The 23,960-nt window shown below is 50.1% G+C and overlaps 1 protein-coding gene across 1 annotated transcript; it reads right to left on the bottom strand.

Moving 5' to 3' along the window:
- Position 1: 1 nt before the first annotated feature.
- Positions 2-23,642, bottom strand: KIFC1 (kinesin family member C1; the record flags this gene model as incomplete). The annotated part of the gene is made up of 8 exons (XM_056510811.1): positions 23,579-23,642; positions 22,232-22,487; positions 12,868-13,045; positions 9,832-9,999; positions 6,813-6,941; positions 3,657-3,773; positions 106-282; positions 2-31 (listed from the first exon to the last, which is right to left on the bottom strand). Coding segments are annotated over exons 1-8 (1,119 nt in total), but the record flags the coding sequence as incomplete, so codon positions are not given.
- Between the last annotated feature and the right edge of the window lie 318 nt (positions 23,643-23,960).

Raw genomic sequence — 23,960 nt, 5'->3', positions numbered from 1 at the left:
AGATCTCCAGGAAGCTGGCGGAGAAGCGGTACTGCCAGCGCCCCGCCGTGGCCCCGGGCCCCCCCCGAGCTCCCCGGGGCGGGCGGGGCCCGGGCGGGGCCGTACCTGCCAGCCCTTGCCCGCCAGGTCGCGCGCCCCCGCGAACAGGTGGCGCACGGCGCGCGGGATCATCCCGCGGGACTCGGGGCGGCCCCGCGGCTCCGGGCCCTCCATGGTGAAGGTCTTGCCGCTGCCCGTCTGCCCGTAGGCGAAGATGCACACCGGGTACCCGTCCAGAGCTGACTGAAAATAATAAACAAATAACAATTAATTAATTAATAAATGGGGATTGATTAATAAATAAATGGGGATTAGTAAATAAATGGGGATTGGGGCCCCAGCCCCTCCATGGTGAAGGTCTTGCCGCTGCCCGTCTGCCCGTAGGCGAAGATGCACACCGGGTACCCGTCCAGAGCAGACTGAAAATGGGATAAATAAATAAATATTAATTAATAAATTAATGGGGATTAATAGATTAATAAACGGGGATTGGGGCCCCAGCCCCTCCATGGTGAAGGTCTTGCCGCTGCCCGTCTGCCCGTAGGCGAAGATGCACACCGGGTACCCGTCCAGGGCTGACTGGAATTGATAAATAAATAAGTATTAATAAATTAATGGGGATTAATAAATTAATAAATGGGGATCAGTAAATAAATGGGGATTGGGGCCCCAGCCCCTCCATGGTGAAGGTCTTGCCGCTGCCCGTCTGCCCGTAGGCGAAGATGCACACGGGGTACCCGTCCAAAGCTGACTGGAATTGATAAACAAACAACAATTAATAAATTAATAAATGGGGATTAGTAAATAAATGGGGATTGGGGCCCCAGCCCCTCCATGGTGAAGGTCTTGCCGCTGCCCGTCTGCCCGTAGGCGAAGATGCACACGGGGTACCCGTCCAGAGCCGACTGAAAATGGGATAAATAAATAAGAATTAATTAATTAATAAATGGGGATTAATAAATTAATAAATGGGGATTAGTAAATAAATGGGGATTGGGGCCCCAGCCCCTCCATGGTGAAGGTCTGGCCGCTGCCCATAGGTGAAGATGCACACGGGGTACCCGTCCAGGGCTGACTGGAATTAATAAATAAATTAATGGGGATTAATTAATGGGGATAAATGGGGATAGATAAATGGGGATAAATAAATGGGGATAAATAAATGGAGATAAATGGGGATAAATAAATGGGATTTGGGAAGTGAAGATGCACACGGGGTACCCGTCCAGGGCTGACTGCAATGGGATAAATAAATGGGAATAAATAAATGGGGAAAAATAAATGGGGATAAACAAATGGGAATAAACAAATGGGGATAAACAAATGGGAATAAACAAATGGGGATAAATAAATGGGGATAAATGGGGATAAATAAATGGGAGTAACTAAATGGGGATAAATGGGGATAAACAAATGGGGATAAACAAATGGGAGTAACTAAATGGGGATAAACAAATGGGGATAAATGGGGATAAATAAATGGGGATAAATGGGAATAAACAAATGGGGATAAACAAATGGGAATAAATAAATGGGGATAAATGGGGATAAATAAATGGGATAAATGGGGATAAATAAATGGGGATAAATAAATGGGATAAATGGGGATAAATAAATGGGGATAAATAAATGGGATAAATGGGAATAAATAAATGGGGATAAATAAATGGGATAAATGGGAATAAATAAATGGGAATAAATAAATGGGGATAAATGGGGATAAATAAATGGGGATAAATAGGGATAAATAAATGGGGATAAATAAATGCAGACAAATAAATGGGATAAATGGGAATGAATAAATGGGATAAATGGGAATAAATAAATGGGGATAAATAAATGGGGATAAATGGGGATAAATAAATGGGGATAAATAAATGGGGATAAATAAATGGGATAAATGGGGATAAATAAATGGGGATAAATAAATAGGATAAATGGGGATAAATAAATGGGGATAAATAAATGGGGATAAATAAATGGGATAAATGGGGATAAATAAATGGGGATAAATAAATAGGATAAATGGGGATAAATAAATGGGGATAAATAAATGGGGATAAATAAATGGGGATAAATAAATGGGATAAATGGGGATAAATAAATGGGGATAAATAAATGGGATAAATGGGGATAAATAAATGGGGATAAATAAATGGGGATAAATAAATGGGATAAATGGGGATAAATAAATGGAGATAAATAAATGGGGATAAATAAATGGGATAAATGGGGATAAATAAATGGGGATAAATAAATGGGATAAATGGGGATAAATAAATGGGGATAAATAAATGGGATAAATGGGGATGAATGGGATTTGGGAAATGAAGATGCACACGGGGCACCTGTCCAGGGCTGACTGGAATGGCAATTTGGGGATTTGGGGGGAATTTTGGGGATTTTGGCCAGAACTTTGGGAATTCTGGAGACTTTGGGTGCAATTTCAGGGATTTTCGGTGGAATCCTGGGGATTTTTGGGTGGAATTTGGGGGATTTTGGCTGGAATTTGGGGGATTTTGGGATATTTTGGATAATTTTGGATATTTTTTGTCACACACCTGGACCAGCAGCTGGATCTCCTGGAAGATGTCCTGCTGGGAAGCCCCAGGAGGGATTTGGGGCTGGATTTGGGCTGGATTTGGCTGGAATTTGGGGGATTTTGGCTGGAATTTCGGGGATTTTGGCTGGAATTTGGGATATTTTGGATAATTTTGGATATTTTTGTCACACACCTGGACCAGCAGCTGGATCTCCTGGAAGATGTCCTGCTGGGAAGCCCCAGGAGGGATTTGGGGCTGGATTTGGGCTGGATTTGGGCTGGAATTTGGGGGATTTTGGCTGGAATTTCGGGGATTTTGGCTGGAATTTGGGATATTTTGGATAGTTTTGGATATTTTTGGGACACACCTGGACCAGCAGCTGGATCTCCTGGAAGATGTCCTGCTGGGAAGCCCCAGGAGGGATTTGGGGCTGGATTTGGGTAGAATTCGGGGGATTTTGGCTGGAATTTCGGGGATTTTGGGATATTTTGGATAATTTTGGATATTTTTGGCACACACCTGGACCAGCAGCTGGATCTCCTGGAAGATGTCCTGCTGGGAAGCCCCAGGAGGGATTTGGGGCTGGATTTGGGGCTGGATTTGGCTGGAATTTGGGGGATTTTGGCTGGAATTTGGGGGATTTTGGCTGGAATTTGGGGGATTTTGGCTAGAATTTGGGGGATTTTGGCTGGAATTTCGGGGATTTTGGGATATTTTGGATATTTTTGGGACACACCTGGACCAGCAGCTGGATCTCCTGGAAGATGTCCTGCTGGGAAGCCCCAGGAGAGATTTGGGGCTGGATTTGGGGCTGGATTTGGCTGGAATTTGGGGGATTTTGGCTGGAATTTGGGGGATTTTGGCTGGAATTTCGGGGATTTTGGCTGGATTTTGGGATATTTTGGATATTTTGGATATTTTTTGGCACACACCTGGACCAGCAGCTGGATCTCCTGGAAGATGTCCTGCTGGGAAGCCCCAGGAGGGATTTGGGGCTGGATTTGGGTGGAATTTGGGGGATTTTGGCTGGAATTTGGGATATTTTGGATAATTTTGGATATTTTTGGCACACACCTGGACCAGCAGCTGGATCTCCTGGAAGATGTCCTGCTGGGAAGCCCCAGGAGGGAACACCCTGTCGAAGCTGAAGTCGTAGCGCAGCTCCGCCCGCCGCTCCCGCCCCACCTGCGACTTTCGGGGGAAAAAAACAAAATTTTGGGCAAAATCAGAGAATTCTGACAGGAAAACTGGGCTAAAAGGGGATTCTGGGGGAAAAAATGGGGATTTGGGAGGAAAATTTTTTTCTTTTTTTTTTTAGAAAAATTTGATTTTTTTTTTTAATGGGAAAAAACTTCATTTTGGAGAGAAAACAATGATTTTCCAGAAAAAAAAAAAGTCACATTTTTGAGAAGAGAAAGGAAATGGTATTCTTGGGAGGAAAACACTAATTTTAGGAGGAAAAGTGGAATTTTGGGGAAATCAGGGGTTTTTGAGTGTAGAAAAAAGGGATTTTTGGGAAATCAGGGGCTTTTTAGGATGGGAAAAGGGATTTTTGGGGATGGAAAAAAGGGATTTTTGGGGATAGAAAAAATGAATTTTTGGGGAATCAGGGATTTTTGAGGGTAGAAAAAAGTGTTTTTTTGGGGTGACAGACAGGAATTTTTGGGGAACCAGGAGTTTTTGAGGATGGAGAAAAGAGATTTTTTTTGGTGGTGGAAATCAGGAATTCTTGGGAATTCAGGGGTTTTTGGGGGTGACCAGCAGGGATTTCTGGGGGTGCCAAGCAGGGGTTTGTGGGGCTCAGGGGTTTTTGGGGCTCAGGGGTTTTTGGGGCTCACTCAGGGGTTTTTGGGGCTCACTCAGGTGTTTTGGGGCTCAGGTGTTTTTGGGGCTCACTCAGGTGTTTTTAGGGCTCACTCAGAGGTTTTTAGGGGCTCACTCACTCAGCGGTGTTTTTAGGGCTCACTCAGGTGTTTTTGGGGGTGACTCAGGTGTTTTTGGGGCTCACTCAGGTGTTTTTGGGGCTCACTCAGGGGTTTTTGGGGCTCACTCAGGGGTTTTTGGGGTAACCAGTCTCACATCATCGGGGCGGGTGAGCACCAGGCTGCGCGGCTCCTGCGGCGGGAAGTGCAGGTGGGATTTGGGGCTCAGGGGATTTGGGGCTCAGGGGATTTGGGGCTCACTCAGGGGTTTTTGGGGCTCAGGGGTTTTTGGGGTAACCAGTCTCACATCATCGGGGCGGGTGAGCACCAGGCTGCGCGGCTCCTGCGGCGGGAAGTGCAGGTGGGATTTGGGGCTCAGGGGATTTTGGGGCTCACTCAGGGGTTTTTGGGGCTCACTCAGGTGTTTTTGGGGCTCACTCAGGGGTTTTTGGGGCTCACTCAGGGGTTTTTGGGGTAACCAGTCTCACATCGTCAGGGCGGGTGAGCACCAGGCTGCGCGGGGCAGGAAGTGCCCAGCAGGGGATTTGGGGCTCAGGGGATTTGGGACTCAGGGATTTTGGGGCTCACTCAGGTGTTTTTAGGGGTGCCCAGGAGGGGTTTTTGGGGCTCACTGAGGGGTTTTTGGGGCTCACTCAGGGGTTTTTGGGGCTCAGGGGTTTTTGGGGTAACCAGTCTCACATCGTCGGGGCGGGTGAGCACCAGGCTGCGCGGCTCCTGCGGCGGGAAGTGCAGGTGGGATTTGGGGCTCAGGGGATTTGGGGCTCAGGGATTTTGGGGCTCACTGAGGGGTTTTTGGGGCTCACTCAGGTGTTTTTGGGGCTCACTCAGGGGTTTTTGGGGCTCAGGGTTTTTGGGGTAACCAGTCTCACATCATCAGGGCGGGTGAGCACCAGGCTGTGCGGCTCCTGCGGCGGGAAGTGCAGGTGGGATTTGGGGCTCAGGGATTTTGGGGCTCACTCAGGTGTTTTTGGGGCTCACTCAGGGGTTTTTAGGGGTGCCCAGCAGGGGTTTTTGGGGCTCAGGGGTTTTTGGGGTAACCAGTCTCACATCATCGGGGCGGGTGAGCACCAGGCTGCGCGGCTCCTGCGGCGGGAAGTGCAGGTGGGATTTGGGGCTCAGGGGATTTGGGGCTCACTCAGGGGTTTTGGGGCTCACTCAGGGGTTTTTAGGGGTGCCCAGCAGGGGTTTTTGGGGCTCAGGGGTTTTTGGGGTAACCAGTCTCACATCATCAGGGCGGGTGAGCACCAGGCTGCGCGGCTCCTGCGGCGGGAAGTGCAGGTGGGATTTGGGGCTCAGGGGATTTGGGGCTCAGGGATTTTGGGGCTCACTCAGGGGTTTTTGGGGCTCAGGGGTTTTGGGGTAACCAGTCTCACATCGTCGGGGCGGGTGAGCACCAGGCTGCGCGGCTCCTGCGGCGGGAAGTGCAGGTGGGATTTGGGGCTCAGGGGATTTGGGGCTCAGGGATTTTGGGGCTCACTCAGGGGTTTTTGGGGCTCAGGGGTTTTGGGGTAACCAGTCTCACATCGTCGGGGCGGGTGAGCACCAGGCTGCGCGGCTCCTGCGGCGGGAAGTGCAGGTGGGATTTGGGGCTCAGGGGATTTGGGGCTCAGGGATTTTGGGGCTCAGGGGTTTTTGGGGCTCAGGGGTTTTGGGGTAACCAGTCTCACATCATCAGGGCGGGTGAGCACCAGGCTGCGCGGCTCCTGCGGCGGGAAGTGCAGGTGGGATTTGGGGCTCAGGGATTTTGGGGCTCACTCAGGGGTTTTGGGGCTCACTCAGGGGTTTTTAGGGGTGCCCAGCAGGGGTTTTTGGGGCTCAGGGGTTTTTGGGGTAACCAGTCTCACATCATCAGGGCGGGTGAGCACCAGGCTGCGCGGCTCCTGCGGCGGGAAGTGCAGGTGGGATTTGGGGCTCAGGGGATTTGGGGCTCAGGGATTTTGGGGCTCACTCAGGGGTTTTTGGGGCTCAGGGGTTTTGGGGTAACCAGTCTCACATCGTCGGGGCGGGTGAGCACCAGGCTGCGCGGCTCCTGCGGCGGGAAGTGCAGGTGGGATTTGGGGCTCAGGGGATTTGGGGCTCAGGGATTTTGGGGCTCACTCAGGGGTTTTTGGGGCTCAGGGGTTTTGGGGTAACCAGTCTCACATCGTCGGGGCGGGTGAGCACCAGGCTGCGCGGCTCCTGCGGCGGGAAGTGCAGGTGGGATTTGGGGCTCAGGGGATTTGGGGCTCAGGGATTTTGGGGCTCAGGGGTTTTTGGGGCTCAGGGGTTTTGGGGTAACCAGTCTCACATCATCAGGGCGGGTGAGCACCAGGCTGCGCGGCTCCTGCGGCGGGAAGTGCAGGTGGGGCAGCCCCCGCTGGCGCTCGCGCTCCTCCGGCAGCAGCGGCCGCACGCGGCAGAACACGCGGATGTTACCCTGGGAAACGGGGATGGAAAAAACGGGATTGGGAGAGGGAAAACTGACCTGGGAAACAGGGAAAAATGGGATTGAGAGAGGGAAAACTGACCTGGGAAACAGGGAAAAAATGGGATGGAGACCTGGGAAACAGGGACAAAATGTGGGATGGAGAGAGGGAAAACTGACCTGGGAAACAGGGAAAAATGTGGGATGGAGAGAGGGAAAACTGACCTGGGAAACAGGGAAAAAATGGGATTGAGAGAGGGAAAACTGACCTGGGAAACAGGGAAAAAATGGGATGGAGAGAGGGAAAACTGACCTGGGAAACAGGGAAAAATGGGATGGAGAGAGGGAAAACTGACCTGGGAAACAGGGATGGAAAAAATGGGATTGAGAGAGGGAAAACTGACCTGGGAAACAGGGAAAAAATGGGATTGAGAGAGGGAAAACTGACCTGGGAAACAGGGAAAAATGGGATGGAGAGAGGGAAAACTGACCTGGGAAACAGGGAAAAAATGTGGGATGGAGAGAGGGAACACACGGAGGTTACCCTGGGAAACAGGGAAATCAAAAATGGGAATGAGAGATGGAACACACGGATGTTACCCTGGGAAACAGGGATGGAAAAAATGGGATTGAGAGAGGGAAAACTGACCTGGGAAACAGGGAAAAATGTGGGATGGAGAGAGGGAACACACGGAGGTTACCCTGGGAAACAGGGATGAAAAAAATGGGATTGAGAGAGGGAAAACTGACCTGGGAAAGGGAAAAATGGGATTGAGAGAGGGAACACACGAACGTTACCCTGGGAAACAGGGAAATCAAAAATGGGAATGAGAGATGGAACACACGGATGTTACCCTGGGAAAAAGGGAAATCAAAACTGGGAATGAGAGAGGGAAATCAAAAAATGGGATTGAGAGAGGGAATATTGACCGGGGAACAAAGGGATAAAAATGGGATTGAGAGATGGAACACACAGATGTTCCCCTGGGAAAAGGGATAAAGATTGGATTGAGAGAGGGAAAGCTGACCTGGGAAAGGGGAAAATGGGATTGAGAGAGGGAAATAAAAAAAATGGGATTGAGAGATGGAATTCACAGAGAAAAAACAAAACAATGGGATTGAGAGATGGAATTCACAGAGAAAAAACAAAACAATGGGATTGAGAGACAAAACAAAAAAATGGGATCCAGCCATTGTGGGGGGGCACTCCTGGGGTCTCTTCCCTCAGGAACTGGGGGTCTCCCCTCATGAAGAACACACAGCTACTTCCCTGAATAAACCCCCCAAACCTGGGATTCACCCTCAGACACGGCCCCAGGGTGCCCCCTCACACTGAACACTCGGATATTTCCCTGAAAAATAAAAAAAAATGGAATTCATCCCTCAGGGACAATCCTGGGGCCTCCTACCCCTCAGGAACCGGGGGCCTCCCCTCATGAAGAACACTCAGGTGTTTCCATGAGAAAACTCCACAAAAATGGGATTCACCCCTCAGGGGCAGACCTGGAGTCTCCCCTCACACAGAACATGTGGATATTTCCCTGAAAAACCCAAAAAAACAGAGTTCATCCCTCAGGAACAGTCACGGGGCCTCCTCTCCCTCAGGAACCGGGGGCCTCCCCTCACACAGAACACTTGAATGTTTCCATGAGAAAACCCCACAAAAATGAGATTCATCACTCAGACACAGCCCTGGAGTCTCCCCTCACACAGAACATGTGGATATTTCCCTGAAAAACTGAAAAAAACTGGAATTCATCCCTCAGGGACAGTCCTGGGGCCTCCTCCCCCTCAGGAACTGAGGATGTCCCCTCATGAAGAGCACTCAGGTGTTCCCATGAGAAAACCCCACAGAAATGGGATTCACCCCTCAGACACGGCCCCAGGGTGCCCCCTCACACTTAACACTCGAATATTTCCCTGAAAAAAATAAAAAAACCTGGAATTTATCCCTCAGGGACAGTCACAGGGCCTCCTCCCCCTCAGGAACCGGGGGGGTCTTCCCTCACGCAGAACACTCGGGTGTTCCCATGAGAAAACCCCACAGAAATGGGATTCATCCCTCAGGGGCAGACCTGGAGTCTCCCCTCACACAGAACATGTGGATATTTCCCTGGAAAACCCAAAAAAACAGAGTTCATCCCTCAGGAACAGTCACAGGGCCTCCTCCCCCTCAGGAACCAGGGGGGTCTTCCCTCACGCAGAACACTCGGGTGTTCCCATGAGAAAACCCCACAGAAATGGGATTCACCCCTCAGGGGCAGACCTGGAGTCTCCCCTCACACAGAACATGTGGATATTTCCCTGGAAAACCCAAAATAACAGAGTTCATCCCTCAGGAACAGTCACGGGGCCGCCTCCCCCTCAGGAACTGTGGTCTGCCCTCATGCAGAACACTCGGGTGTTTCCATGAGGAAACCCCACAGAAATGGGATTCACCCCTCAGGGGCAGACCTGGAGTCTCCCCTAACACACGACACTTGAACATTTCCCTGAAAAACCCATAAAAACTGAAATTTATCCTTCAGGGACAGTCACAGGGTCTCTTCCCCCTCAGGAACTGGGAGTCTCCCCTCACAAAGAACACTCGGGTGTTTCCATGAGGAAACCCCACAGAAATGGGATTCACTCCTCGGGGTCAGTTCTAGAACATCCCCTCACACACAACACTTGCACATTTCCCTGAAAAACCCAAAAAAACTGGAATATATCCCTCAGGGACAGCCCTGGGGCCTCTTCCCCCTCAGGAACTGGGGGCCTCCCCTCATGAAGAACACTGGAATGTTTCCATGAGGAAACCCCACAGAAATGGGATTCACTCCTCGGGGTCAGTTCTAGAACATCCCCTCACACACAACACTTGGACGTGCCCCCAGAGAAGCAGAGCTCAGCCCCGGCCTACCCGCAGCTCCTGGATGTCGTTGTGCAGGCGGCGCCGCTCCATCTCCAGCAGGTGGATGCGCTCCTCGTGCTCGGCCAGCAGCGCCCGCTGCGAGGCCTCCAGCTCCTGCAGCGCTGCCAGCTGCTCCAGCTGCTGCTGCAGCTGCTGCTGCGCCTGCTGCAGCCGGGCCTGGGCAGGGAAAGGGGAGAAACCTCAGAAACCTGGCTGTGATCACTGCTGCTGCAGCCAGGCCTGGGCAGGGAAAGGGGAGAAACCTCAGAAACCTGGCTGTGATCACTGCTGCTGCAGCCGGGCCTGGGCAGGGAAAGGGGAGAAACCTCAGAAACCTGGCTGTGATCACTGCTGCTGCAGCCAGGCCTGCAACAGGAAAGTTAAAACCCCTCAGAGCCCCGGCTGTCCCCTCACATCTCCCTGCATTTTGTGAGCTGCTGCCTGTGCCAGAAAGGTACAAACCCCTCAGAACCACGGCTGCCCTCACTCCTCACTGCACTTTGAGAGTTTCTGCCTGTGCCAAAAGGTACAAACCCCTCAGAACCCTGGCTGTCCTCACTCCTCACTGCACTTTGAGAGTTTCTGCCTGTGCCAAAAGGTACAAACCCCTCAGAACCACGGCTGTCCCCTCACGTCTCCCTGCATTTTGAGAGTTTCTGCCTGTGCCAGAAAGGTACAATCCCCTCAGAACCCTGGCTGTCCTCACTCCTCACTGCACTTTGAGAGTTTCTGCCTGTGCCAAAAGGTACAATCCCCTCAGAGCCCCGGCTGTCCTCACTCCTCACAGCATTTTGAGAGTTTCTGCCTGCGCCAAAAGGTACAAACCCCTCAGAACCACGGCTGCCCTCACTCCTCACTGCACTTTGAGAGTTTCTGCCTGTGCCAAAAGGTACAAACCCCTCAGAACCACGGCTGTCCTCACTCCTCACTGCACTTTGAGAGTTTCTGCCTGTGCCAGAAAGGTACAAACCCCTCAGAACCACGGCTGTCCTCACTCCTCACTGCATTCTGAGAGTTTCTGCCTGTGCCAAAAGGTACAAACCCCTCAGAACCACGGCTGTCCCCTCACGTCTCCCTGCATTTTGAGAGTTTCTGCCTGTGCCAGAAAGGTACAAACCCCTCAGAACCACGGCTGTCCTCACTCCTCACTGCATTCTGAGAGTTTCTGCCTGTGCCAAAAGGTACAAACCCCTCAGAACCACGGCTGTCCTCACTCCTCACTGCATTTTGAGAGTTTCTGCCTGTGCCAGAAAGGTACAAACCCCTCAGAGCCCCGGCTGTCCCCTCACGTCTCCCTGCATTTTCAGATCGTGTTGAGTAGAGAAACTGGTAAAAAAAAACCCCTTTTCCCTCAGGTTTTGCAGATTTTCTCACATTCCCCACAGGATTTTGGGGTTAAAAGGGGTAAAATTGGTGCAAATCGCCGTGTTTTCTGAAGGGTTTCTGAAGGATTTGCTGAAGGGTTCTGAGGGAATTTTGGGGGGATACAGGGAAATTTCAGGGATTGTCGGAAGGGGTCTGAGGGAATTTTGGGTGTATGGAGAAATTTCAGGGATTTTTGGAAAGGTTCTGAGGGAATTTTGGGGATTTTGAGGGGTTTGGGGGTAATTCGGTGAAATTTGGGGAATTTTCAGGAGGGTTCTCAAGGAGTTTTGGGGAGCATGAGGGAGTTTGGGGGCAATACTGGGAAATTTCAGGGATTTTCAGAAAGGTTCTGAGGGAATTTTGGGGATCTTGAGGGGATTCAGGGAAATTTCAGGGATTTTTGGAAGGTTCTGAGGGAATTTTGGGAATCCCTTATTTTCCCGCCCTTTTTTGGCGCCCCCTGGTGGATCTCGAGTTGAAACCCAGCAAAAATAAATAAAATTCCCATTTTTTCCCCACACATTTTGAACACTCTGAGGGATTTTGGGTGTAAAAATGGCTGAATTGGTGAAAATTCTCATTTATCTCACATTTTGAGGGATTCTCTGAAGAAGCTTATACACCAAAAAGCGAGAATTGCCACAAACCCTCATTTTCCTGTCATTTTTTTGGGGCAACAAAACAGCTCCGAATTCCTGTGGGTTTTTTTGTTTGTTTGTTTTTGTTTTTGTTTTTTTGGGGTTTTTTTGTTATTTTTTGATTTTGAAGTACCCCCTGAGGAATTTAAGGTGCAAAAGCAGCTGAATTGGTGAAAATTCCCCTTTTTCTCACATTTTGAGGCACCCCCTGACAGATTTCCACACAAAAATGCTGCAATTGGCATAAATCCCTCATTTTTCTGGCCCCCCAGAGCAACAAAATTTGCTCCAGATTCCTGTAGTTTGCAGATTTTTAAGCATCCTCTGAGAAATTTTGGGTGCAAAAGCAGCTGAAGCAGTGAAAATTCCCATCTTTCGCAACTTCTGAGGCTCCCCCTGAGGAATTTTTACACCAAAAAAGCCGGAATTGGCACAAACCATACATTTTCCCACCTTTTTTTTTTTGTGGCCCCAGGCGGATTTCAGGTCAGAGAGCAACAAAACAGCTCCAAAATCCCTGTTTTTTTGCACATTTTCAGGAACCCTTCAGGTATTTTTGGAGCAGAAGCAGCTGACTTGGTGAAAATTCCCATCTCCCTGCATTCCAAGGCACTCTAAGAATGATTTTGGTGCCAAAAAAGCCAGAATTGGAGCAGACACCTCATTTTCTCACCCTTTTTGGTGGATTTCCCCCTCACGCTTCCCATGGCCCTCAATGGATCCCAGGTCACAGAGCAACAAAACAGCTCCAAAAGCCCAGATTTTTTTGCTCATTTTCAGGAACCCTTAAGGGATTTGGGGAGCAGAAGCAGCTGAATTGGTGAAAATCCCAATTTCCCTGCATTAATGCACTTTCAGTGCCAAAAAGATCCAGAATTTTGCCGACCCCTCATTTTCCCGCCCTTTTTGGCGCCCCCTGGTGGATTTTCCCCTCACAGCTTCCCGCCATTTTTTGCCCCTCAGAGGACCCCGGATCACAGAGCCACAAACCGGCTCCAAATCCCCATTTTCTGCCGGATCCCTCAGGAATTCCTGGCCTCACCTCAGTGTTCTCCAGCTGCTCCAAGGCTGCCTGTGCCTGCCCCCGCGCCTGGTCCCTCTCGTGCCGCCGCTGCTCCTCCTCCGCCTGCAGCCGCAGCTTCTCGGCTTCCAGAGCCTCCAGGCGGCCCCGGCTCTGCTGCAGCTCCTCCCGGACCTGCGACACCTCCGACTCCAGCGAGCTGCGAGAAACGGGGCGGCTCCCTCAGAACGAGCATCTCGGATTGCGAGAGGTAGGGGCGGCTCCCTCAGAACGGGATATCGGATTGAGGGAAGTTAGAGGCGGCTCCCTCAGATGGGGATCTCGGATTGAGGGAGGTTAGAGGCGGCTCCCTCAGAACGGGATATCGGATTGAGGGAGGTAGGGGCGGCTCCCTCAGAACGGGATATCGGATTGAGGGAGGTAGGGGCGGCTCCCTCAGAACGGGATATCGAATTGAGGGAGGTAGGGGCGGCTCCCTCAGAACGGGATATCGGATTGAGGGAGGTAGGGGCGGCTCCCTCAGAACGGGATATCGGATTGAGGGAGGTGGAGGCGGCTCCCTCAGAACGGGATATCGGATTGAGGGAGGTAGGGGCGGCTCCCTCAGAACGGGGATCTCGGATTGAGGGAGGTAGGGGCGGCTCCCTCAGAACGGGATATCGGATTGAGGGAGGTAGGGGCGGCTCCCTCAGAACGGGATATCGGATTGAGGGAGGTGGAGGCGGCTCCCTCAGAACGGGATATCGGATTGAGGGAGGTGGAGGCGGCTCCCTCAGAACGGGATCTCGGATTGAGGGAGGTTAAAGGCGGCTCCCTCAGAACGGGATATCGGATTGAGGGAGGTAGGGGCGGCTCCCTCAGAACGGGATATCGGATTGAGGGAGGTTAAAGGCGGCTCCCTCAGAACGGGATATCGGATTGAGGGAGGTGGAGGCGGCTCCCTCAGAACGAGGATCTCGGATTGCGAGAGGTAGGGGCGGCTCCCTCAGAACGGGATATCGGATTGAGGGAGGTAGGGGCGGCTCCCTCAGAACGGGATATCGGATTGAGGGAGGTGGAGGCGGCTCCCTCAGAACGGGATATCGGATTGAGGGAGGTGGAGGCGGCTCCCTCAGAACGGGATATCGGATTGAGGGAGGTGGAGGCGGCTCCCTCAGAACGGGATATCGGATTGAGGGAGGTTAGAGGCGGCTCCCTCAGGACGGGATATCGGATTGCGAGAGGTAGGGGCGGCTCCCTCAGAACGGGATATCGGATTGAGGGAGGTTAAAGGCGGCTCCCTCAGAACGGGATATCGGATTGAGGGAGGTAGGGGCGGCTCCCTCAGAACGGGATATCGGATTGCGAGAGGTAGGGGCGGCTCCCTCAGAACGGGATATCGGATTGAGGGAGGTAGGAGCGGCTCCCTCAGAACGGGATATCGGATTGAGGGAGGTGGAGGCGGCTCCCTCAGAACGGGATATCGGATTGAGGGAGGTAGGGGCGGCTCCCTCAGAACGGGGATATCGGATTGAGGGAGGTGGAGGCGGCTCCCTCAGAACGAGCATCTCGGATTGCGAGAGGCAGGGGCGGCTCCCTCAGGACGGGATATCGGATTGAGGGAGGTGGAGGCGGCTCCCTCAGAACGGGATATCGGATTGAGGGAGGTAGGGGCGGCTCCCTCAGAACGGGATATCGGATTGAGGGAGGTGGAGGCGGCTCCCTCAGAACGGGATATCGGATTGAGGGAGGTGGAGGCGGCTCCCTCAGAACGGGATATCGGATTGAGGGAGGTGGGGGCGGCTCCCTCAGAACGGGATATCGGATTGCGGGAGGTGGAGGCGGCTCCCTCAGAACGGGATATCGGATTGAGGGAGGTTAGAGGCGGCTCCCTCAGAACGGGATATCGCATTGAGGGAGGTAGGGGCGGCTCCCTCAGGACGGGATATCGGATTGCGAGAGGTGGAGGCGGTTTGGGTGAGTGTCTTGAGGGGATTTGAGGGTAATTCAGGGAAATTTCGGGGATTTTTGGAAGGTTCTGAGGGAATTTTGGCGATTTTGAAGGATTCTGGGGAAATTTCAAGGATTTTTGCAAGGTTCTGAGGGAATTTCAGGGATCTTGAGGGGATTTGGGGCTAATTCAGGGAAATTTCAAGGATTTTTGGAGGATTCTGAGGGAATTTTGAGGGGATTTGAGGGTAATTCAGGGAAATTTCAGGGATTTTTTGTAGGTTCTGAGGGAATTTTGTGGATCTTGAGGGGATTTGGGGTTAATTCAGTGGAATTTCAGGGATTTTTGGAAGGTTCTGAGGGAATTTTGGGGATTTTGAGGGATTTGAGGGTAAATCAGGGAAATTTCAGGGGTTTTTGGAAGGTTCTGAGGGAATTATGGAATTTTGAGCGATTCTGGGGAAATTTCAAGGATTTTTGGAAGGGTTCTGAGGGAATTTCGGGGATCTTGAGGGGATTTGGGGGTAATTCAGGGAAATCTCAGGGATTTTTGGAGGATTCTGAGGGAATTTTGAGGGGATTTGAGGGTAATTCAGGGATTTTTTGGAAGGTTCTGAGGGAATTTTGTGGATCTTGAGGGGATTTGGGGTTAATTCAGGGAAAATTCAGGGGTTTTTGGAAGGTTCTGAGGGAATTATGGAATTTTAAGGTATTCGGGGGAAATTTCAAGGATTTTTGGAAGGTTCTGAGGGAATTTTGTGGATATTGAGGGGATTTGGAGTTATTTCAGGGAAATTTCGGGGATTTTTGGAAGGTTCTGAGGGAATTTTGTGGATTTTGAAGGATTCTGGGGAAATTTCAAGGATTTTTGGAAAGGTTCTGAGGGAATTTTGGGGATCCTGAGGGGATTTGAGGGTAATTCAGGGGAATTTCAGGAATTTTTGGAAGGTTCTGAGGGAATTTTGGGGATTTTGAGGGATTCTGGGACAATTTCAAGGATTTTTGGAAAGGTTCTGAGGGAATTTTGGGGATCCTGAGGGGATTTGAGGGTAATTAAGGGAAATTTCAGGAATTTTTGGAAGGTTCTGAGGGAATTTTGGGGATTTTGAGGGATTCTGGGACAATTTCAAGGATTTTTTGAAGGTTCTGAGGGAATTTTGTGGATCTTGAGGGGATTTGGGGGTAATTCAGGAAAATTTCAGGGATTTTTGGAAGGTTCTGAGGGAATGTTGTAGATCTTGAGGGATTCTGGGACAATTTCAAGGATTTTTGGAAGGTTCTGAGGGAATTTTGGGGATTTTGAGGGATTTAAGGGTAATTCAGGGAAACTTCAAGGATTTTTGCAAGGTTCTGAGGGAATTTTGTGGATCTTGAGGGGATTTGGGGTTAATTCAGTGGAATTTCAGGGATTTTTGGAAGGTTCTGAGGGAATTTTGGGGATTTTGAGGGATTTGAGAGTAAATCAGGGAAATTTCAGGGGTTTTTGGAAGGTTCTGAGGGAATTATGGAATTTTGAGCGATTCTGGGGAAATTTCAAAGATTTTTGGAAGGGTTCTGAGGGAATTTTGGGGATTTTGAGTGATCTGGGGGTAATTCAGGAGAATTTCAAGGATTTTTGGAAGGGTTCTGAGGGAATTTTGTGGATCTTGAGGGGGTTTGAGGGTAATTCAGGGGAATTTCAGGAATTTTTGGAAGGGTTCTGAGGGAATTTTGTGGATCTTGAGGGGGTTTGAGGGTAATTCAGGGGAATTTCAGGAATTTTTGGAAGGTTCTGAGGGAATTTTGGGGATTTTGAGGGGATTTAGAGGTAATTCAGGGAAATTTCAGGGATTTTAGGAAAGTTCTGAGGGAATTTTGTGGATCTTGAGGGGATTTGGAGTTATTTCAGGGAAATTTCGGGGATTTTTGGAAGGTTCTGAGGGAATTTTGTGGATCTTGAGGGAATTAGGGCTTAATTCAGGGAAATTTCAGTGGAATTTTGAAAGGTTCTGAGGGAATTTTGTGGATCTTGAGGGGATTTGGAGTTAATTCAGGGAAATTTCAAGGATTTTTTGAAGGGTTCTGAGGGAATTTCGGGGATCTTGAGGGGATTTGGGGGTAATCCAGGGAAATTTCAGGAATTTTTGGAAAGTTCTGAGGGAATTTTGGGGATTTTGAGGGATTCTAGGGAAATTTCAAGGATTTTTGCAAGGTTCTGAGGGAATTTTGGGGATTTTGAGGGATTCTAGGGTAAATCAGGGAAATTTCAGGGGTTTTTGGAAGGTTCTGAGGGAATTATGGAATTTTGAGCGATTCTGGGGAAATTTCAAGGATTTTTGGAAGGGTTCTGAGGGAATTTCGGGGATCTTGAGGGGATTTGGGGGTAATTCAGGGAAATCTCAGGGATTTTTGGAGGATTCTGAGGGAATTTTGAGGGGATTTGAGGGTAATTCAGGGATTTTTTGGAAGGTTCTGAGGGAATTTTGGGGATCCTGAGGGGATTTGGGGTTAATTCAGGGAAATTTCAGGAATATTTTGAAGGTTCTGAGGGAATTTCAGGGATCTTGAGGGGATTGGGCTTAATTCAGGGAAATTTCAGGACTGTTTGGTGATTCTGAGGGAATTTTGAGGGGATTTGAGGGTAATTCAGGGAAATTTCAGTGGAATTTTGGAAGGTTCTGAGGGAATTTTGGGGATCCTGAGGGGATTTGAGGGTAATTCAGGGGAATTTCAGGAATTTTTGGAAGGTTCTGAGGGAATTTTGGGGATTTTGAGGGATTCTGGGACAATTTCAAGGATTTTTGGAAAGGTTCTGAGGGAATTTTGGGGATCCTGAGGGGATTTGAGGGTAATTAAGGGAAATTTCAGGAATTTTTGGAAGGTTCTGAGGGAATTTTGGGGATTTTGAGGGATTCTGGGACAATTTCAAGGATTTTTTGAAGGTTCTGAGGGAATTTTGTGGATCTTGAGGGGATTTGGGGGTAATTCAGGAAAATTTCAGGGATTTTTGGAAGGTTCTGAGGGAATGTTGTAGATCTTGAGGGATTCTGGGACAATTTCAAGGATTTTTGGAAGGTTCTGAGGGAATTTTGGGGATTTTGAGGGATTTAAGGGTAATTCAGGGAAACTTCAAGGATTTTTGCAAGGTTCTGAGGGAATTTTGTGGATCTTGAGGGGATTTGGGGTTAATTCAGTGGAATTTCAGGGATTTTTGGAAGGTTCTGAGGGAATTTTGGGGATTTTGAGGGATTTGAGAGTAAATCAGGGAAATTTCAGGGGTTTTTGGAAGGTTCTGAGGGAATTATGGAATTTTGAGCGATTCTGGGGAAATTTCAAAGATTTTTGGAAGGGTTCTGAGGGAATTTTGGGGATTTTGAGTGATCTGGGGGTAATTCAGGAGAATTTCAAGGATTTTTGGAAGGGTTCTGAGGGAATTTTGTGTATCTTGAGGGGGTTTGAGGGTAATTCAGGGGAATTTCAGGAATTTTTGGAAGGTTCTGAAGGAATTTTGTGGATCTTGAGGGGGTTTGAGGGGAATTCAGGGGAATTTCAGGAATTTTTGGAAGGTTCTGAGGGAATTTTGGGGATTTTGAGGGGATTTAGAGGTAATTCAGGGAAATTTCAGGGATTTTAGGAAAGTTCTGAGGGAATTTTGTGGATCTTGAGGGGATTTGGAGTTATTTCAGGGAAATTTCGGGGATCTTGAGGGAATTAGGGCTTAATTCAGGGAAATTTCAGTGGAATTTTGGAAGGTTCTGAGGGAATTTTGTGGATCTTGAGGGGATTTGGAGTTAATTCAGGGAAATTTCAAGGATTTTTTGAAGGGTTCTGAGGGAATTTCGGGGATCTTGAGGGGATTTGGGGGTAATCCAGGGAAATTTCAGGAATTTTTGGAAAGTTCTGAGGGAATTTTGGGGATTTTGAGGGATTCTAGGGAAATTTCAAGGATTTTTGCAAAGTTCTGAGGGAATTTTGGGGATTTTGAGGGATTTGAGAGTAAATCAGGGAAATTTCAGGGGTTTTTGGAAGGTTCTGAGGGAATTATGGAATTTTGAGCGATTCTGGGGAAATTTCAAGGATTTTTGGAAGGGTTCTGAGGGAATTTCGGGGCTCTTGAGGGGATTTGGGGGTAATTCAGGGAAATCTCAGGGATTTTTGGAGGATTCTGAGGGAATTTTGAGGGGATTTGAGGGTATTTCAGGGATTTTTTGGAAGGTTCTGAGGGAATTTTGGGGATCCTGAGGGGATTTGGGAGTAATTCAGGGAAATTTCAGGAATTTTTTGTAGGTTCTGAGAGAATTTTGGGGATTTTGAGGGATTTGGGGGTAATTCTGGGACAATTTCAAGGATTTTTTGAAGGTTCTGAGGGAATTTTGTGGATTTTGAGGGATTTGAGGGTAAATCAGGGAAATTTCAGGGATTTTTGGAAGGTTCTGAGGGAATTTTGGGGATTTTGAGGGATTTGAGGGTAAATCAGGGAAATTTCAGGGGTTTTTGGAAGTTTCTGAGGGAATTATGGAATTTTGAGCGATTCTGGGGAAATTTCAAGGATTTTTGGAAGGTTCTGAGGGAATTTCGGGGATCTTGAGGGGATTTGGGGGTAATTCAGGGAAATTTCAGGGATTTTTTGTAGGTTCTGAGGGAATTTTGGGGATTTTGAGGGATTTGGGGATAATTCTGGGACAATTTCAAGGATTTTTTGAAGGTTCTGAGGGAATTTTGTGGATTTTGAAGGATTCTGGGGAAATTTCAAGGATTTTTTGAAAGGTTCTGAGGGAATTTTGTGGATCTTGAGGGGGTTTGAGGGTAATTCAGGGAAATTTCAGGGATTTTTGGAAGGTTCTGAGGGAATTTTGGGGATTTTGAGGGATTCTGGGACAATTTCAAGGATTTTTTGAAAGGTTCTGAGGGAATTTCAGGGATCTTGAGGGGGTTTGGGGTTAATTCAGGGAAATTTCAGGAATTTTTGGAGTATTCTGAGGGAATTTTGTGGATTTTGATGGGGTTTGAGGGTAATTCAGGGAAATTTCAGGGATTTTTTGGAAGGTTCTGAGGGAATTTTGTGGATCTTGAGGGGATTTGGGAGTAATTCAGGGAAATTTCAGGAATTTTTGGAGGATTCTGAGAGAATTTTGGGGGGAATTGAGGTCAATTCATGGAAATTTCAAGGATTTTTGGAAGGTTTTGAGGGAATTTTGTGGATCTTGAGGGTATTTGGGGTTAATTCAGGGGAATTTCAGGAATTTTTGAAGGATTCTGAGGGAATTTTGTGGATCTTGAGGGGATTTGGGCTTAATTCATGGAAAATTCAGGGGTTTTTGGAAGGTTCTGAGGGAATTTTTGGGATCTTGAGGGGATTTGAGGGTAATTCAGGGAAATTTCAGGAATTCTTGGAGGATTCTGAGGGAATTTTGAGGGGATTTGAGGGCAATTCAGGGAAATTTCAGGAATTTTTTGTAGGTTCTGAGGGAATTTTGGGGATTTTGAGGGGATTCAGGGAAATTTCAGAGATTTTTGGAATCATCCTGAGGGAATTTTGGCCATCTTGAGGGGTTTTGGGGGGATTCAATGAAATTTCAGGGATTTTCAAAAGGATTCTGAGGGAATTACGGAGCTCTTCAATTTCAGATGAGAATTTTGGGGGAATGTGGGATGATTTGTGGGGATTTGCAGGATCCTGAAACCTTGTAGAAAAACTTTGAAAAATCTCACATTTCCAGGGATTTAAGGATTTAGAAATTGGGGGATTTTTTGGAAGGTTTTAGGGGAGATCAGAGGGGGATCCTTAAAAGTTTTTAGAGGGATTTTGGGGTTTGTTTAACACACTCTGAGGCTGAGGCTCCTTTCTCAGCATTCCTGAATCTTCCACATGTGGATTTTGGGACAGCTCTGACCAATTGTTGAGAGGTTGTAAAGATTTGGGGCCGTCTAAAGTTGATTTCGAGGCAGTTTTTCAGGACTTAGGAACCATTTAGATAAGATTTTGGGCAGTTTCAAGTGGGTTATAGTTGGACTTGATGCAGTTTCCCAGGATTTTGGGGCAGTTTTTCAGGATTTTGGGTAATTCTGGTGCATTCCTTACCCCACCCTGGCACTGAGGCTGTTCTCCCTCTCGCCCAGCTCCCTCAGCAGTGGGATTTGGATGGATTGTGGTGCAGTTTGGATGGATTGTGGGTGATTTTGGATGGATTTTTGGACAGTTTCCCAGGATTTTGGGGCAGTTTCTCAGGATTTTGGGGCAGTTTCTCAGGATTTTGTTCCATTTTGTTCCATTCCTTACCCTCTCCCTGTGCTCGCTCTGCTCCCAGCTCCCTCTGCAGTGGGATTTGGATGGATTGTGGTGCAATTTTTCAGGATTTTGGGTAATTTTGGATGGATTTTTGGGCGGTTTCCCAGGATTTTTGGGCAGTTTCCCAGGATTTTGTTCCATTTTGTTCCATTCCTTACCCCACCCTGGCGCTCAGGCCGCTCTCCCGGCGCTCCCTCTCCCCTCTGCAGTGGGATTTGGATGATTTTGGGGCAGTTTTTCAGGATTTTGTTGCATTCCTTACCCCACCCTGGCGCTCAGGCTGCTCTCCCTCTCGCCCAGCTCCCTCTGCAGTGGGATTTGGATGGATTTTTGCACATTTTGGATGGATTTTGTGTAATTTTGGGCAGTTTCTCACCGCACCCTGGCGCTCAGGCCGCTCTCCCTGCGCTCCCTCTGCAGTGGGGTTTGGATGGATTTTGTTGGATTTTGGGTAATTTTGTTGCATTCCTTACCCCACCCTGGCGCTCATGCCTCTCTCCCTCTCCCCCAGCTCCCGCTGCAGTGGGGTTTCTCAGGATTTTGGGGCAGTTTCTCAGGATTTTGGGGCAGTTTCTCAGGATTTTGGGGCAGTTTCTCACCCCACCCTGGCGCTCAGGCCGCTCTCCCAGCGCTCCCTCTCGCCCAGCTCCCTCTGCAGTGGGGTTTGGATGGATTTTGTTGGATTTTGTTGGATTTTGGGTAACTCTGTTGCAATCCTTACCCCACCCTGGCGCTCAGGCCGCTCTCCCAGCGCTCCCTCTCGCCCAGCTCCCTCTGCAGTGGGGTTTGGATGGATTTTGTTGGATTTTGTTGGATTTTGGGTAACTCTGTTGCATTCCTTACCCCACCCTGGCGCTCAGGCCGCTCTCCCGGCGCTCCCTCTCCCCTCTGCAGTGGGGTTTGGATGGATTTTGTTGGATTTTGCTCCATTTTGGGTAACTCTGTTGCAATCCTTACCCCACCCTGGCGCTCAGGCCGCTCTCCCTGCACTCCCGCTGCAGTGGGGTTTGGATGGATTTTGTTGGATTTTGTTGGATTTTGGGTAACTCTGTTGCAATCCTTACCCCACCCTGGCGCTCAGGCCGCTCTCCCGGCGCTCCCTCTCGCCCAGCTCCCTCTGCAGTGGGGTTTGGATGGATTTTGGGATGGATTTTATGTAACTCTGGGTAACTCTGTTGCAATCCTTACCCCACCCGGGCGCTCAGGCCGCTCTCCCGGCGCTCCCTCTCGCCCAGCTCCCGCTGCAGCTGCTGCAGGCTGTCTCTCAGCTGCTGGTTGCCGCTCTCCAGCTCCCGTTTCTCGCCGTCCAGCTCCCGCAGCCGGCCCTGGGCCTGCCCCAGCGCCTCCCGCAGCTCCCCCAGCTGCCCCCGCAGGTCCCAGGGCGGCCGCTTGGAGCCGGGCGGGCCCTTCCCCGCCCCGGGGGCCGCGCTGCGGGCGGAGGAGCCTGGGGACACACGGGGGGGACATCAGCAGGGGGGGGACATCAGCAGGGTGGGGACAGCAGCAGGGTGGGGACATCAGCAGGGTGGGGACATCAGCAGGGTGGGGACAGCGGGAGAGGGAGTGGGGACACTGAGAGAGGGAGTGGGGACATTGAGAGAGGGAGTGGGGACATCGAGAGAGGGAGTGGGGACATCGAGAGAGGGAGTGGGGACACTGAGAGAGGGACTGGGGACATTGAGAGAGGGCTTGGGGACATCAGGAGGGGGAGTAGGGACATGGGGAGGGGACTGGGGACATTGAGAAGGGCTTGGGGACATTGAGGAGTGGGGACACCAGGAGAGGCTTGGGGACATCAGCAGGGGGAGCAGGGACATCGGGAAGGGCTTGGGGACATGGGGAGGGGACTGGGGACATCAGGAGAGACTTGGGAGACACTGAGAGGGGCTTGGGGACACTGAGAAGGGGAGTGTGGACAGTGGAAAGGGCGTGGGGACATAACGAGGAACTTGGGAACATCAGGAAGGACTCGGGGACATCAGGGAGGGGAGTGGGGACATTGGAGGGAGTCTTGGGGACACTGGGGACAGGGGAGAGGTGGCCTTGGGGGTGTCAAAGGGAACACTGGGATACGGGAGATGGATCTGGGGACACTGGGGACAGGCAGGGGGGTATGGGGGACACTGGGGCAGATCTGGGGACACTGGGGAGGGGTTTTGGGGACACTGGGGCAGATTTGGGGACACTGGGGAGGGGTTTTGGGGACACTGAGGCAGATTTGGGGACACTGGGGCAGATTTGGGGACACTGGGGAGGGGTTTTGGGGACACTGGGGAGGGGTTTCGGGGACACTGGGGCAGATTTGGGGACACTGGGGACAGGCAGGGGGGTTTTGGGGACACTGGGGCAGATTTGGGGACACTGGGAGAGGGGTTTTGGGGACACTGGGGAGGGGTTTCGGGGACACTGGGGCAGATTTGGGGACACTGGGGAGGGGTTTTGGGGACACTGGGGCAGATCTGGGGACACTGGGGAGGGGTTCTGGGGACACTGGGGCAGATTTGGGGACACTGGGGAGGGGTTTTGGGGTCCCACCTGTACGAGGAGCAGCCGCCACTGTCGCTGCCTTTCGGGGGGCATCTGGGGGGACAGGGGACATCAACACCCAAAAACACCTTTAAAATCCCCCAAATTCACCCAAACTCCCCAGAGTCCCCAAATATCCTTCAGCAGCCCCAAATCCCCTTTAAATGCCCCCAAAATTCCTTTAATTTAATTCCAAAATCCCCTTTAACCCCCCCAAAGCCACTCCGAGACCCCATTAACACCCCAAATCCCACACTCACCTCCCCAAAGGTCCCTTTACACCCCAAAACCTCATTGAACCCCTTCAGACACCCCAAATCTCCTCCAAGTTACCCAAATGCCCTCGGGGAGATCCCCCAAAACCTCTCCAACACCCCCAAAATCGCCTTTA

Source organism: Oenanthe melanoleuca, chromosome 25 (assembly GCF_029582105.1).
Source record: "Oenanthe melanoleuca isolate GR-GAL-2019-014 chromosome 25, OMel1.0, whole genome shotgun sequence".
NCBI classification, from domain to species: Eukaryota; Metazoa; Chordata; class Aves; order Passeriformes; family Muscicapidae; genus Oenanthe; species Oenanthe melanoleuca.
Note: the sequence above shows the minus strand (reverse complement) of the source record. Positions and strands in the feature narration are given on the sequence as shown.